The following is a 17,226-nucleotide window of genomic DNA, read 5'->3' as shown; positions in this document are numbered from 1 at the left end:
CGACAGCGGAACAGTCGCTTCCAGGCAGGTCTGTGCCTGAGCGTGGCTTCGGTTTGATAAGTCGGCCTTAATAAAGTTTGAATATGAATGAGTGCAGATGTTCTTGGCCGCAGCTCAAGTGGTGGCATTGTCTAAACAAAGAGGCTGCAGAGATTAAATCAAATGTGGTCAAGTGGCACTTGTCGTTTCTGATGCTTAGTAGATCACACAATGAAATCACCTGCAGCAGCTTTTACACGCTGTTGCTTCACCGCTTCCTGCTGCTGAGTACAAACACCAGATCACAGGCGATGACACTACTAACCTCCTCTGAGAAAAATCATCCTCTATCTTTCTCCTGGGTGCAGGTTTAAGTTGTGGATTTTATTCTTACTTACAGGAATGTAACATGCATCATACTTGAAGTGACTTTTATGTCCTTTAAATGTAAATTATGTTTACATTACATTGTCTCTGAAGTCTTATAGCTTTCCATGACAGTACAGTAGCAGCAACGTATACTACAGTATGTTATTCTAAATTCAGGTCTTCTGCATCTTACTATTCTCTGACTAGACATCGTCACCTCTCCTGGCTGAAGCAATTTTAGGATCATCATCTTAAAATGACAGTAAATTTATCATACTTAACTGTAGGCACATTAAAAATGTAAAATGTGTTAAGACAAATCTTTAAAAATTAAAATATTAACCATTAAAGGGATAGTTCAGTTTCAAATTATTACATTTTCTTCATAAAAAAAATTGCAACACCTTCATTTTGTAATAATTTGGTGCATTGTGTAACAACTTATTACAAAATGCGGCTCAGTTTATTACATACTACGTCCAATAATTTTATTACAAAATGTGGCAGATTATTACAAAATGCTGCATTATTACATCATGAGGTGAACATGTATTACATTATTACATAATGTGGCGCTACAGGGACGATTAATCAGCATATTTTCGCTGCCTACAGTAAGTCCCATCTCAAAATAATACACCAGTTCAAGAGCATGATATAAAGTAAACTTTTACAATGCATGGTTGGAAAAAAGTTAGTTTATCTAGAACTAACCAACTCACTCAGGATTCCTCAACACATTTCGCCTATTAGCTGTTTGGTGTCATAACTATCCCTTTAACTGACAATTATTTGGCCCCTGCACTTTCAGCTTCTGTGAACTGTGGTATAAAAGTTTATTATTACTGTTCTTGTTGTTTTCTCACCTCTGGAGCCTCTCAAACTTTCTTGCAGTTGTTCATCACAGTGTAATTTTTCTCCTTTCCTTGCACCGCCACCTCTTAACCCCAGGAAGAAAAGACTGTTGGAGTAATTCTCTAACGCTGAATTATAGTTTCCACACACACCTGTGCATGTGTTTAGTAACCAGCGCAATATCAAACCCCTGATCTCAGAACAGTGGAAACCATTGTTTTTATATTTTTTGGTAATTCTTTTAGCGAAGTAAAGAAACTTTTCCTCCTGCCTGAAGTCTAAAGGTGAAATAAAGCTGAACTGAACTCTGCAGCACACAGACATGACATTAGTAATATTCAAAAAATATCAGCCGAGGATGGAAAACAAGTGCTGCCTGCAGGTGTCTTTCCCAAAATACTGAACCTTATTTTTCTGAACCCCCATCAGAGGTGCAGCCAGTGAGAACAGACAACACTCACTGTCTGTGTATCATTGTTTTTCCACTGCTGCCGCCGCCACCGCTCCTCCTGCAGATCCGTCGCTCACTCTCACTCACAAGGAGGCAAATATCATGAATATGATGCAGCATGACACCATCAACATCTCCAGGCCCCAGGTCGGAAAAGCAAAACCTCCAACAGATGGAAAGAAAGAAAGAAAAAGCAAATATATATACAGCTCTGGAAAAAAATAAGAGATCACTTTCATAAATGTTTCTTACTGTAAAAGCAACACAAACACAACTCATTCTACTTAATGAGACACTGATAAGGTGAACCTCGTCTGGGTTTCTAGGAAGATTATAAAAAACCACTGCTGGATAAACATTGACATTATCCCACAAAAACTGATTTATAAACTCTTCCTGAGTTAAAACATTCTTGTTGTGTTGTTTAGGAGTGAATATGAACATGTTTTCTTTGCATTATTATTATTCAAGGTCTGAAAAGACTTGATATTTTTTTGTAATTTCGACTAGTTTAGTCATTTTCAGCCAATAAAAGCTCTAAATGACAATATTTTTATTTCAATTTTGGGAGAAATGTTGTCGGTAGTTGATAGAATAAAACAAGAAAAATTTTACTCAAACACATACATATAGGCTACTGTAAATAGTAAAACCAGAGAAAGTGATCATTTTGGGAGTGGTCTCTTCATTTTTTCCAGAGCTGTGTATACGTACTGTATACATAAAAAAAAAAAGACTATTGAGTGTTAGTTGTAGTTTCCTGTGGCCTTTGTCTGTGTGGTTACACTTAAAGTTCAGATCTGAGCCACCCAGGTGTGATCCATTAAACACATTATTCCTACCTGAAGGGAGAGGAGGAAAACAGATATCACCATCTGCTCATTGCTTGATTAAATTAATCATGTGTGAACTTTTGCACAAGGCTGCAGGCCCCACATCTCTCTCTCCATTACCATGTGTGTGTTGTGTGTCTTTGTGCCCTATAAGCAGCAGCGGCACAAAACTTACAAAAGCTAATTTCCCTTCACTTCAGGGATGGTGCAGATGGGGCTCACTTTTTCGCCCCAGTTGTGAGCAGCAGCACATTTTGCAAATGACTCCGGCATGCTCTCGGGAACGCAATCAAACACACGGCAACAACAATTGAGAAAGCACCTTTTGTGAATCACCACTCGGCGCGATATGAAAAGAAGCTGTCGTGCGATTTGAAGGCGGCTCAGAGTCGCTACAAAAGGCAAATAAATTGCCAGTGTTTTCCCTTATGCCTCTTTAAATATTGGATCACAAAAAGCTTTTTCGGAGGGAGATAATGTTGCCGGGCTTGCAGAGCAAATGAGATTCTCTCCACGAAAAACACATTCTTTCAAATCCTCGGGTGTGAGTGGGTGTGTATTTGTGTTACAAGTGCAAAGCCTGCTGGGATGGGTTCCTGCGAAGCGGCAGCCACAGCAAGTGTTTCAGTGCGGGGCTGATGAGCAACTTGAAAGTACACGGAGGCGGCGCGGAGGTATAATTGAGTGTTTTGCAAATCCGGCTCATGTTCCATTTAAGGTCTTGATCAGTTTCAGCTGTCTTTATGTGCATCTTTATATCCCACACATGAATCAATCATGGGGCTGAATAAACAAGAAGATTCCTGATTTTACTGCGTGATTTAATGCAGAGAGTAAAAAAAAAAAAACACCGCACGACGGCTGATGTCTGTAAACACCGTACATCCAGGCTTTTTCACCCTGCCAAAATAAGAGCTGATTGCAAACAGATTGAGAAGTGTAAATTCTGAATATACTTCCCCTCTAGATGACAACATTACATTTCCTGAAAGCAGGTGAGTGTGCACTGCAAAAATTCAAAATCTTTCCAAGAATATCTGTCTTCTTTCTGGTCAAAACTAATCTCTTTCCACTTAAAATAAGATTCATGACCTAAAAATGAACTTGTTATTAGATAATTTTCACTTGTTTCAAACAAATTTTCCCTTGAAATAAGTAGAAAAATCTGCCAGTGAAAGCAAGTTTTTTGTGCTTGTAATAAGAAAGAAAAACTTGCCCCACTATCAGATTATTTCAAGTGAAAATATGCTTGAAAGAAGCAAAAAGTGTCTAAAAACAAGCTACTTTTTAATGTGATGAGTCTTATTAGGTATAATGAGATTTGTTTTGACTAGAAATGACATATAATGAGATTTGTTTTGACTAGAAATTACATTTTGACTAGAAATAAGACAAATATTCTTGGTAAGATTTTGAGTTTTTGCAGTGTGCATATTGTATGTGAAGGAGTCGAGCTGAATGGAGTCTGGCTTCACTGCAAAGAGGTGAAAAGGTTTCTCAGATCCTGGAGTTATCTGTTACCCCGACTCACAGAGAGGAGGATCCAGCTCTGGCTCATTATCACAACCCTCGGGCGGTTCCTCTCCACATCAACAGGCCGGTATTAGCATGTTAATAATGACGACTCTGTCCTCAAAAGACATCTCTCTGCTGCGCCTCTATTATTATATCTCTGATTGATTTGACACAATCCAGTGAAAAGAGAGTGTGTGTGTCATGAAATCTTTACAAGCATTTAGTTGGAAGATGGAGGGTCAAAGGTCGGATGTATTGTCTGGTACAAAAGTGCACCTGTTCACCCGACTGTGTGGATTTGATTTTCTTGAATTTTCTTCGCTTTAAGACTTCTCAAATTGTTTTCGGTTGCTCTTTTACCCCTCCAACTGCGTCTTACTTCCTGCTGGAAAAATTGTCATTGAACATTTTGTCCCTCTTTCTCTTTTTTTCCCCATTACCTGTCAGTCAAAACTCAACAGCGAAGCCGCCTAAGCTCTTAGTTTCTCTAGTTTTAGATCGAGTTGTTTCCTGTAGCGAGTGTCTGAGGGACGGCAACAAGCAGCAGGGGGTCGAACCAAACAAGCACCAAATTTTCACATGATATTTAAATCAGTATAGAAATATCCAGTAGGAAGGTATTTATAAACAATGCAGGCTGTAGTTGTGGTGATATTAATGCTGTTGTGTCTAATTTGGGAAATCTTGTGCCACAGCTTTGAGAAAACAACAAGTAGCAGGAGTTGGGTTTAAAGTTGATACAACTACAGATATAGTCATTTATTATTTATTTCTACACTTTTACAGCATTTTATTCAAAGTGGTAAACCATCTCAGTGCAGTTTTCCATCTCCTCTCTCAGCTCCAGTAACAAGAGTTCAGCGTCAGCCAATCAAAAGAGAGGACACTCTGAGCCTCTCTGTTCTGATTGGCTGGCTGTTTCCTGAATAATTGAAAAACATTTGTAACAGTTTTGAAGTCAAACAAATCCTGTGGCTTGAGCATATGGCTGAGAGTGGTGGCAGCGTTGTTGTGACATCACAAAGTGACGGGAAGTCCTGACTGCTCATTTTAAGGCTCAGTTTCTGAATACAGGCCGTGTACATTTCTCTGTGGACTGAGGCTTTGATACTTTCACAGTATCAATATAGAACCTAGAGCTGATCAATAATCAAACAACACATGAAGATCTCACTTTTTATACATTATAGGACCTTTAAACTCACCCAAAACGTTTTAGCAGAAGGAACAAAATCAAATCTTCATCTTTAAAACCAATTTGTCTACACACAAGTTGTGTGAGTTGTTGCTCTGCTGCAAAATAAACTTGGGACTTTTCATTTGTCTGTGTGCCTATTGCATCATGGGTACAGCAAATATATAAACACCAAATCTTCAGCAGAGAGCTGCAGGTGATAACAGGGAAAAATAAAAATGGGTTTAGTGCGATACAGAAGCTAAAAATATCAGGTGAGGGAAAAAGCCAAGTGTTATTATGATTCATGAGGTGGATGCATCATTAAAAAGGTGGCATCTGAAAAATGCATGTCTGTTTTACAATTCTGTTAATAACCTCATCACATGCATGTTGAACACAAGAGGGTTTTTAATTATACATAACTAATGTTTATTATGAATTCATTAAACTAATAAAGGAGAAGCAGAAAGGTGGCGAGCGCTACAGACAGTATTAATGTGTTCAGAATATGAATATGAACATTTAATGTGATAGGGATCTATAAACCAGTGGTAAGAACACATCAAGTATTCATCGGCCCACCCCAAACATCACTGAGTGACTCCAGCTACAATAAATGTGTCATTTATAATTTCACTGCACTCCACTGAGCAAATAGACGTACGTTTCATATCCTACAGTGTTGATTTAAAATGCATCATGTTGCAGCTTCAAAATTGCTCTTAAATTGTTCCTCTGCATTTTCAATTTGTAAAGTTTTACTTCAGACACAAACTCAGAGGTGTAATTGGATTTTGGAAGAAAAAAACATTTTTACAGCTGCAGGTTGATTTTCCTCATAGTAGAAACGAGGAAAACAAAACAGAAGTCGTGCATGTGTGACACCTTTTGTGTTTTCATAACTAACTCTTTAGCACAGAGCTAATTCAGTTCTGCACTGATGCTGCGTTCAAGACAACTAACAAGTAACGGAGAAGTCAAAATTTCCAACTTCTGACATCATAGTGTTCACGCTTCGGGTTAACTTGGAGGATAAAAAAACATGGATGCCCGAAAGAAGTTTATATTGTGGCTGACTGCTGAACATGAAAAATAGCAGCTTTTCATGCTTATTTTTGGAAGCAGATGAAGATGCATTCCATTCCATTCTTACCATTAACGCGATGCCATGTTTCATAGCTGTCACTGACGTCAATGACATGATACCTGAATTTCCAACCTGTCATTTTAGAGTTTGACATCGTTCAATTCATTTTTCACAACTCTGTGCTTGTTTTTTCCGAGTTGCTAGCTATCTTGAACGCAGCATGAGTCTCATCTGTCACAGGGAACTCTTTTCCACCAAATTAGTTCTGGTTCTTCAACCATTTTCTGTTGATGGACTTTGGTTCTAGCGAAGAAACCAGTTTTGGGTGCAACCATTGTACATTGTAGAAACTCCTGGGTATCACACAAAAGAAAAAGCACCAAATACGCTTGTAAAAACCATTAAACTGACCAACAAGTGTGAATACTAGTGGAGCATGAGTCATGTTTTTTGACGTTGGCTGTGAATTTGTTATAAAAAGACATCATAAAGTCAACCGACTGCCAGGTCGGTTGCCAGGTTGGTGCAGGATGCAGGACAGCTGGACTGCAGAACTATTATGGCTGAGTTGAGTGTTGTTTTTTTCTGAGCAGATCATCATCTTCTCTCTTTTCTCTGTGACCCTTTAGTTCCTGTAGTTTGGTTAATATTTGCTCTGGTATTCGAGTGAACTCAGCCTGGACCGACTCTCTGGTTTGTAAACAGATGAGTCTAGTCTAGTGCTCTTTTCTTTTCCTAAAACTCATACATAAACAAATCCTCACCAAGCATTGGGTTGAGATCATCAGCAGCAAGGATTTCACTCTGTCTTTATCCAACCTGTAGAAAATGACACAACCACTGACGTCATCACAGTTTGTGCGTCAGTGTCGAGGAAAAACCTGCTGGGTTTTTTTTGGTCCTTTTCAACCATAAGTGTTTTTAACCATTAAGTGTGTGAAAGCAGAACAGAAGCTGCATGGTCCTTGTCAATGGGAAAGTGGGAGTGGGGATGGAATGGGAATGGGCTTTGAGGGTTGAGAGTCGCTGAGCAGCATCCAGCATCGAACCTGCTGAGCCACACAGCACGTCGCCTGTTCTCCACAAAGCACCTGGAGGACGAGGTGAGACACTCTGTCACCTCCTGCAGCAGCAGCAGCAGCAGCCGACTCCTAATCCATTAGGTTGTGGGGAGTCCAGGCATGGCTTCAGGTGTGTGTGTGTGTGTGTGTGTGTGTGTGTGTGTGTGTGTGTGTGTGTGTGTGTGTGTGTGTGTGTGTGTGTGTGTGTGTGTGTGTGTGTGTGTGTGTGTGTGTGTGTGTGTGTGTGTGTGTGTGTGTGTGTGTGTGTGTGTGTGTGTGTGTGTGTGTGTGTGTCTATGTGTATATGGGTGAGTGTGATAAGACTTGTTATGTGAGGCCAGAGTTATACATTTAGACATTCATTTGTGACGGTTAACGTTGGGGTAAGAGGATCGGGAATACATTATGTCGATGCTGAGTCCCTACGGAGATAGGTGTACCAGCGTGTGTGTGTGCAGGTGTGTGCAGGTGTGTGTGTGTGTGTGTGTGTGTGTGTGTGTGTGTAGGTGTAGGTGTGTGTGTGTGTGTGCGGACGGGGACTTGTCCTGGTGTCTGAGCTAATAAAAGAGTGTGTCTCTGGGAGCTGATGTGACAGAGCTCCGGCTCGCCTAGTTTACAGATGCCCAGGGATGAATACCTTCTGTCACATCCCCTTTATTCTCTTGTTCTCCTCATCACTCTCTCTCAGCCCTCCTCCTCCTCCTCCTTCTCTTCTTCCTCCTCCTCATCACTCTCTCAGCCCTCCTCCTCCCCCCTGCTCCTCCTCCTCCTTCTCTTCTTCCTCCTCCTCATCACTCTCTCATACCTCGCTCCACATCCTGCTGGCACTTTTATTTTGTCACCTTCCTACAGTAATTCCCTCGGCTCTTCCCCCCTCCTCCTGACATCATTACTTTTTCTTGTGTTTTTCTTTTTCTTTTTTTTTTGTCTTTCATGCTTTATCTCTTGCTTTTCATGCTTCTGAGAGAGTTGATGTATTATATTACACCTCTGTTCTTCTTCTTCTTCTTGTTCTTCATGTTTTTAAAAGCACTTATTTCAACAAAGGTGTGTTGCATCCTTGTGGCAAGAGGGGGGGGGGGGAATCTAAGCGTTTCTTTCCAGAGTTGTTCACCTCACCCACTCCTCTCTTTGTGAACTGTGAGTGTGTGTGTGTATTTGTGCATTATGTGACTGTGTGTGTGTGGTTGTGAGTGTGTATTTGTGCTGTGTGTACAGTAATCACAGCTGAACAGACACTGACAAGCAGCCAAGTCCGTATCGCCAACAAGGAAATCACAGGACAAAGTGACACTGCTCACTGTCGTACTGCGGTGCTGCTGGATGCTGCCAGACCGGACAGTGGGCTGCACCTGTGTGTGTGTGTGTGTGTCTGTGTGTGTGTGTGTGTGTGTGTGTTGACCTTTGACCTTCAGGACCACCAGCAGTTGGTCTGGTCAGGTCGGGGTTAAAAAACTCAGACATAACTGATTGTTTTCAATGATTGCGTTTCTGTAAAATAAATCGATAAAGCATGTGGAGCAGCGGTTTCAGAGGTGAAGCTACAGTATCGACACATTTACAGTAGGTGCTTTTTGCACTTGTTCCCATGGTAACATTAGTATTCCGTTGTAGTTGTGTTACTTGTGACCCGTCCTGTTTTTACACTAGTTTTAGCGTGTGTGTGTGTGTGTGTGTAGGTGTAGGTGTAGGTGTGTGTGGCCTTGCATTTTACCTTCCACATCTGTTCCAGTTGTTCTCTCACTCCTTTTTCCTTCTCAGCTGAAAGTGCTTTCACATCTGTCTCCTTACTTCTTCTCCTTTTCTTTTCTTTTTTTTGTCAGTTGTCAACTTTATTGTCAACCCTGCTACATGGACAGAGGATAGACATTGTCTTCTTGCATGATGGTTCAAACATATTAACAGTTAAATAGTGCAGATATCATGTGACAGCAGGGCAAAGTAGAGCAGCAGTTCAGTGCTGTGAAGTTGTGATCGACACTTTTAAAGCATTTTATGATGCTTCATATTCTCAGTTGATAAAAACACGGATAACAAGACATCTCAATACATAGTAAATCATAACAAACAACTCTTTGCACAGCTGTATTTGCAACGTTTTTCTTTTCCATTGCACGGTTTGTACATTATGCATATTTAGTTTGGTACAGTTTATTTTTTACTATTTATTCTATGTCTAGTATTTTTTATCATAACATACTGATGTACATAATTTGATATGGATGTTCAAAGTGTATATTTTCTAGGGCTGAGACGATATGCTTTTCTCCCGATTCGATTCTTTTTCTCCTTCTCATCATCGACCTTCACTGTGTAATGTGAACATATACAAATTCAACAGACCTTATTCATCCCCTAAGGGCGCAGTTTATAGGTCACATATAGAGAAGACTTTAAAAAACACACAGTGACATGAGGAAACATCAGTGCAACAAAAAAAAAAGCTGTCTATTCTCATTTATGTTTCTGTTTATTGTTATTTTCTTGATTTAAATTTTTTTTTATTCTGTTACACTGAATTCATTAAAGTTGACTCTAATTGCAAATCTAGTGCAGTGACTACTGTATAATAGGAGGCGTAGCTCTTGTTGCAGCAGGGATGTAATTATAGTTGTTATATTTTGTATGATTTTGAATGGAAATAAAGAGAAAAAAAGGACCTTGAGCAAGTAAAATAATTAGCTGTGAGAGATGAGGTGTGCAACCACAGTATAGGTGCATATTTGGCATATGGGCATGAGTAAACAGCAGCAAGGTGACTATAGGAGTCTGTGGGCGATATCTAAATATACCTACACACATATTGTTAAATCATATGTCAAAGGTTATAAATATGCTGCTTAGTTTTTTTCTCTACACACATTACACACCTCTGTACACCCATTACTGTAGCTACTGTATCCCACACACACTCACACACACACAACCGCAACACTGTTCCACTTGATTCCCCCTGACTTCTCCTTACAGAGGTACACCGTGCCCCCGAGCCATCGCAGCAGCGGAGAGAGGGGGAGCAGGCAGGGGCGCTGGCTAAATTAATAATGAAATATGTCGGACAAAGTGCAGGGCAGGACACAACAAACTCCCCAAACTCGTCGCGCGCTGTGATGCATCTGTCCCCTTTTTTTTTTTGCCCTCATGAGAATCTGGCAACACTGAGGAGAAAAACCTGTGGAAGCACCAGACTTCGCTCTGTTTGTGCTAAGATGCAAGAAGAACTAAATGCATTAACTAAATGGACTGAAATGGCTTTTTTTTTCTTTTTTTCTGAGTAAAAAGACGAGGAGTCCTGGAAGAGAAAGAGGCAACTTGAAGCTCCTCAAAAGAAAAAAAAAAAACTTCCAATGCATTTGTGGCTGAGAAAAGTGTAACACACAATCAATCATTAACAGTGCTCTTAGGGAGCTTATTGTGAGGCTAAGAGGGGACTTGGAGGGGATGCAGCCTTTCACCCTCAAGAGCATTAAGCTTGTTATTGCCAAATGGGAGAGAACTGCTCTTCAAACTAATAAAAAATAAAAAATAAAAACCTTTCAGCTCAGGAAGGAGGAGGCACTTCACAGACCTTCAGTTCGTCTGTGGTGGAGCAAGCCAGAGGAGAAAAGAGCGACGTGTTTGATGGACATGAGCCGCAAAAATTCACAAAAACCAGACTGAAAATGAAAAAAAAATAGATAGATTTGCCCAAGACTTTGTTTGTTTTCACTTGTGTGAGTCAGTCTCATGAATATTTCATTCTCTGTTGTTGTGATTCTCCATCATCCAGTCAGTGACTCGGACGAAAACAGCAGAGACCACAGGAATCAAAATGTTGGCCTAAATTAGCCGAACAATGAGAGCAGGTGACAGGGAGGATTTGAATCATGACCAGTCAGAATGAGTGCAGCTTCTCTCGCATATCAAATTCAAATGAAATATAAATATATCATTACAAAAAAAAAAAAAAACCCACAAGCTTTCAATTGTTTTCCCTCCACAAACCGGCCTCCAGCATGTTTTTGGTTTCTCATTGTTTTCCACCATTCACAGTGCTGCTGCAGAAGTCACGCACAACCGCTAAAGCTCCGCACTGACGGAGGCTAAAAAAAACAGAAAAAATGAAGAATTGTTACCTTGGGCATGTTAGAGGATTTGTGTCCACCTCTGCAGAAATAAATCGGCCTGGCTGTCAGAATGAGTTAATTGTAATGACAATGAAAATCCCTGTTATTTCACATTGCATCCCCCCCCCCCCCCCCCCCCCCCCCATGCTGCTGAAATTGTTCTTTTGGGTATTGTTTAATAACCACGCAGCACACTTAGCATTCTGTCACAGTCTTTTTTCTGCACAGCCTCCCTGAACGGAGCTGAAGGAAGTTCATTTGTCATTAAATTTCTCCTCCTCGGTGTAGCGTTGCTGCTGAGCTAGGTGGCTGTCACGGCACCTGACAGACAACGCAGCGGGAGGAAGCATGGGGGGGGGGGCTCGTACTGTAGTAAATCTGCTGGAGAAAATGTGACGATATAAACATGATGCATCTCCAAAATATAAAATAAAACCTGTCCTCTACTCTCTTTATCCACAGAGACGCCGCTGAAGGACGGCGAGGACGCTCTGTCTTCCTCAGACCTCGCCTCGGAAGCCGCCTCCTCGCTCTTCAACCGCTGGGGTCACGACCTCGGCCCCGAGAGTCGAAGGGTCGCCCTCAAGAAGTTCCGTTACTATGGCTACAACGGCTACCTTAGCGACCGCATCTCCCTCAACCGGCCGATCCCAGATTTACGACCGGACGGGTCAGTGAGTTGATCGATGGTGCAGGGAGGGGGGAAGGAGAGGGGGGACTGGCTCTGTTAATGGATTAATTCATCAAGTTGTGTGATGGTGATGTTTCGCTTGTATCGATCAAACCTTCTGATGCTGTCTCAGGATCAATAGTGTTTCAGGCCATGTTTGTTATTTTCCTGCAGGTGTAGAAACATATCATACTCATCAGACCTTCCTCAGCTCAGCATCATCTTCATCTTCGTCAACGAGGCCTTGTCAGTGCTGCTGCGCTCCATCCACACCGCCATCCAGAGGACGCCATCCCACCTGCTCAAGGAGATCATACTGGTGGACGACCACAGCAGCAGCGGTAAGAAACTTCCACGCAATATATATTTACACTGAGGACACACACATTTCTGATATGTGTGTACACTGACCAGGACACACACATTTCTGATATGTGTGCAATGCATTCTGGTCTATGAGCCTCCTGCAAAACTATAAATCTTTTGCTAACAGCAGCCGACGAGCAGCCACTGTTACTGAAATGAAATGCAAATACATGGGTTTTCCTCAAATGTTGACCTGCAATATGCCAACAAGAGTTAGTGTAAAAGAGAAGATGTGTTGCAGTTACAAATTGACTTAAAAGGATAGTTCAACATCTTGGCAAATTGGCCCATTGCCATAATCCCTATAGTCATAGCAGTAGGTTTGTTACCTTTATTTGTCGGTGCAAGCTATTTTTAGAACGGCGGAGCAGAGCCGCAAGCTGCTCAGAGCTACGCTCTGCCATTCTATGGGCCAATTAGCCAAAATGTTGAACTATCCCTTTAATAACATCCATTACACAGTGTTATTTACCCATAGTTTCCTAACATTAGCCACTGTGACCTACAAGACTATCTAGAAGGGTTTAGCTTCAGAACGGATGTGTCAAATTGTGCTTTTTTGTAGTTTTTTTGGTTCATAAATTCAAATTTTTCAAACAGTAGTGGAAGAATGTGTTATTATTTCACCCCAAGAAGAAACATACAGAGCTGAAAAATGAATGCATAAAGTATAAAAGCTGCAGTTCCTCTATTGGCCTCTAGTTGCTGCATGGTTACAAAGAAAGTGAACCTCCACAGACTTTAAATCTAATACAGCTCATCCACTTACAGTGTATTAATGCCAAATGTTATGCATATTAAGGCATGGTTTCCTTCCAGGTGAGCTTATATTTGCCATAAAGTTTCAGCTCCATACACATCTTTGACCTGTTTTTAAAAGAAAAAAGAAAAAAAGAGAGAGACTCAGGCACAGCCAAGATAGAGACAAATTGTCAAACAAGCCACTGAGTCTCAGTTCTGCTCTTCAAAAACCAACAAATGTGAAACTTATGGGTTTCTGAAGAGGCTTCATCCATCTTTATATACAGTATACATCTCCCTAAAGCCTCCTATAGTTTCACTTTTAAATCTAACCTGAACCTCTCTGCCAAGTCTATATAAAAGATTGTTGAACTTTGGCAACAAACGGCAGAAAGAAATCTCCCCTGTTTACGGCCGTGACAACTCTGCAGCCAAATAAAGAGTTTTAATTTAATTCACACCACTTTGATGAAGAGTTCCCCGTCACATTATGGGGCAAAGATCCAAAGCAGAAAAAATTTAAATCAGCAGACTCGTACAGTTAGGCGCGCTCGAGCCTCGACTTGGACCGTCCATATTTTATGTCCCACTTATTTTTATGCTCTTGCTTTGGAAGGTGCAGGAGATCAGGACATGTGCGGGCATTAGCCGCGTCACTGGTGTATGAAAACAGATTAAACTTATTACAGCAGTCACAGGCGAGGCCGGGGTGTGACTGCTGCAGGACCGGTGTTAATAATTACGTCACGTACTATGGAACATATTTCACTGCTGCCAAATCTATAATTACCATTATGAGAAATCTGTCTGTGCTACGGTCGCCTGCAGATTTTATGGGTCTCTCACTGCTCCTCTGTTCTTCAATAACACACTATATCACAGTTTAGTTATGCTGGTTGCACAGGTTGAATGCTTATTAGTGTAGCAACCAGGAAGATAAATAGATTTAACATTTGCCTCACATTATTCCCTCTTAAAATTCTCTGGGAAATGTGATGCTTATGTTGATAATTCATAATAAAGACGACGATCAGCGGAAGACAACTCGCGACCGTTACTTGTTGTTTATTGATCGTACATCGTAATTATGGCAAATGAGGGTTAAGTGAGGTTAGACGAAGTGGAAGCACAGTCAGAGTCTCGCACGGTCATCAGACGAGTAAATTAGCAGCTCCACATCATCAGGAGTTGGGATTCATAAAGCCTTTAAAGTGCTGATCAAAGATCAGTGAGCCGCCGCGCACTCCTCCATTAATGTCACCACGACATCACTTTGAATTACTCGGCCTCGCTGTCACTGTTGGCCACTTCCCTATATCATAACTTACACCAATTCAACAATTTCTGCAACATTATTATTATCACAACTGGAAGTACTGATTATTTTCACTGTGATTTCATCTGAAAAACATCACTGACACCACAGATTTAACTTCTTCTCATCAGGTTGTTCACTCCACCGAGAACATTAGGAAGCTTAGTTACCAACGAAACTCTATTAACAAAACTTCAGTTTGGCGCTCTCATAAAAAGGAGCAGGTCAGAAAGCTAAAAGCAAATCAACACAACACAAGATAAAACAACAGTAAAACAAACAAACTATAGATTAAAAAAAACAAAACAGAAACTGTGGTTCAGCAGCGATTCCCAAAGTGTCGACCCCCTGCTGGACTGTGAAGGTACTGCAGGTCGGTCCCCAGAGGTCATTTAAAACAAGTTGGCTACATTAAGTGAAGTTTTCAGATTTTAATTTGGAATAGTTTGAAATGACTGAAAAATATGTATAGCGACATATTTATTTTTTTGTCTTGACATTTTTCTCCCATGTGTGAATGTCTGAAAAATATATTTACTTTTTGCCTCAAGTAAAGTTCAAGTGATATTTTCTGTCTGTCAGATCATAAACTGCATCACCAGTCAAACAGCTGCGATAAAGCCTTAACAGTTCAGTATATGAATTTATCACTAAATTTCTTACATTTTTTATTTTTAAAATGGTTATGTATTGGCTCATATGAATCAATGATTAATTAATTAAGCATCATGGACACTTACGGACATTGTGAGAGTAAGAACGTTTTGTGCCATGAAGCTCCACAAATATTTCAGACGTCCCGCAGCTGCATAACAATTGTTGTTGTTGAAAATTGTGGATGCAGCGTTTCCCCCGACCGCTGTGCCGCCCAGTTATCTTGTTATTGTTTTGAGTCATTGACGAGTGCATGATAACCTCCCTGACCCTCTCGCTTTTCACAGTTAGACCCACGTAGCTGCTTTACTGAACAGTGCAGAGTAGTTGTGAATAGTTGCTGCTGTTTTTGTAACTAGTTTTCACAAACCTGGAAAGTTTTGGAGATGGTATTTGGGCTGCAGTTGATGGGGGAAGCGTGCCGACGCTCTAGTGAAGCGATGTAAGCCGGGATTTCGATTGTCGCCCCCAATAATTCTCCAGGTAAATCTCAGCTCCTCACTTTACAAACCAGACGAGCTGCTTCTCTCCTCAGCGGGATGAACAATGACTTTGCACAGACTGCTGTGCTTTATTTCACTGAAACCTGGTTTGGGGACTTTGTCTCCTGAATATAAAGTAACGAAATGGAGACAGATTTTTTTTTTTTTCCCTCCACTATTTACCAATTTAAAGATAAAATACTATAAACTGCCCCGTGGCCTCCTCTCCTGCTCCGAGGCTCCACTCTGAGTGGTCGAGGTAGAAAACATTTCACTCCACTCACGTAACACACCTGCTGCTGTGAGAGAGCGGGAACGATAATTACACCCTGTAAAAGTCCCAAAACGCCAGCAGAGAGGGAGCGGGGGGGCAAAATAACTCACTGAGCCATGGCAGAGAGGATATCACATGGTGTGCACAGCACGCACACACACACACACACACACACACAGACTGAGCTTATTTTGGGAGAGCAGACAGGGGCGGGTGTTACCAATCGTTACACACTTTGAAAGTCCAGAAACAAATAAGTTCAACAAGAGTCTGAGCCACGAGACAGAACTGCAGCAGTTGATTGATTTATTTCACTATTAATTACTAATTTAAACAGTTTGTACAGGAACGATCCTGTCAGGTTTGTTTGATCGGTGTAAACATCACTCGCTCCAACATCACAATCTTGTTCCTGTAGGTAACAAAGCAGAGTGTTTGTCCTTCTGTAATAACATCTGTACATTTAACCCTTTAAAGGGCACTCATTTAATCAACCCTCAGATATTGGAGGACTTTATTACTAAGTCCTTATCTTTCACATCGAATCAAGGTCAATAAAGTTATCATTCAGTACATGGTTCTTCACTCACTGAAGGTAATAATATTTCCAACAGGTCATACAGAATAAAAAATATTCGAAAAACACAGACAAAGTTAAAGAACATTTATTAAAACATAATAATGTCTAAAAAAAATACTTGAATCTTAAATAACGTATTATATTTGTCACAAGTAAGTTACTGAATATGGTTAACAGTGATTGTCAATAGTCTGTAAGTCATCAATATTGACAAATGTTTCTATTCGAGTCCAATTCTGATTTTTAATGAACTGATAAAAGGTCTGTAGTGTCTTTTTCTGTGGTGTCAAAATGAGATTGATCAGTGAATTGGATGAGTTCCATTGGATATTGATGAAGGATGAGCAGTGATAACTTTGACTCCTCGACTTCCAATACTTTGGGTTTATGATTACGGACTTTAAAACATTACACATGACCCATGATTCACTGATTAGGAAATATTAACATTAGAATATCAACATGGTAATTATAACATCTGCAATAATTTACACTGATGTAAGCAGCATGCAGTTCAGTGCTTTTAGCGGTTCCTAGAAGCAACCTCTTAGAAAAGTCTCAAGGAAACGAGCGTGAAAACACATCAGAGTTGAAAATGTTTCTGCTTTTAAAAAAAAAAGTGTTTGGATACTTACCAAATAGATGTTAAGAGATGAAAGGAGACTGGTGGTAAATAACCAGCAGAAGCAGAGTTTTTGGTCGTAGCTTGCA

The 17,226-nt window shown here is 40.6% G+C and overlaps 1 protein-coding gene across 1 annotated transcript in view; it reads left to right on the top strand.

The window, feature by feature from the left end:
* The window catches only part of LOC310986846 (polypeptide N-acetylgalactosaminyltransferase 18-like), a 166,956-nt gene that overhangs the window by 70,371 nt on the left and 79,359 nt on the right, over positions 1 to 17,226 (top strand). The window contains exons 2-3 of the mRNA XM_083972940.1: positions 11,896 to 12,103; positions 12,278 to 12,444. Of these exons, the coding sequence (XP_083829066.1) occupies positions 11,896 to 12,103; positions 12,278 to 12,444 (375 nt within the window). The remainder of the gene's footprint in view (positions 1 to 11,895; positions 12,104 to 12,277; positions 12,445 to 17,226) is intronic.

The sequence above is a fragment of the Trachurus trachurus genome, assembly GCF_905171665.1.
Source record: "Trachurus trachurus genome assembly, chromosome: 6".
NCBI classification, from domain to species: Eukaryota; Metazoa; Chordata; class Actinopteri; order Carangiformes; family Carangidae; genus Trachurus; species Trachurus trachurus.
Note: the sequence above shows the minus strand (reverse complement) of the source record. Positions and strands in the feature narration are given on the sequence as shown.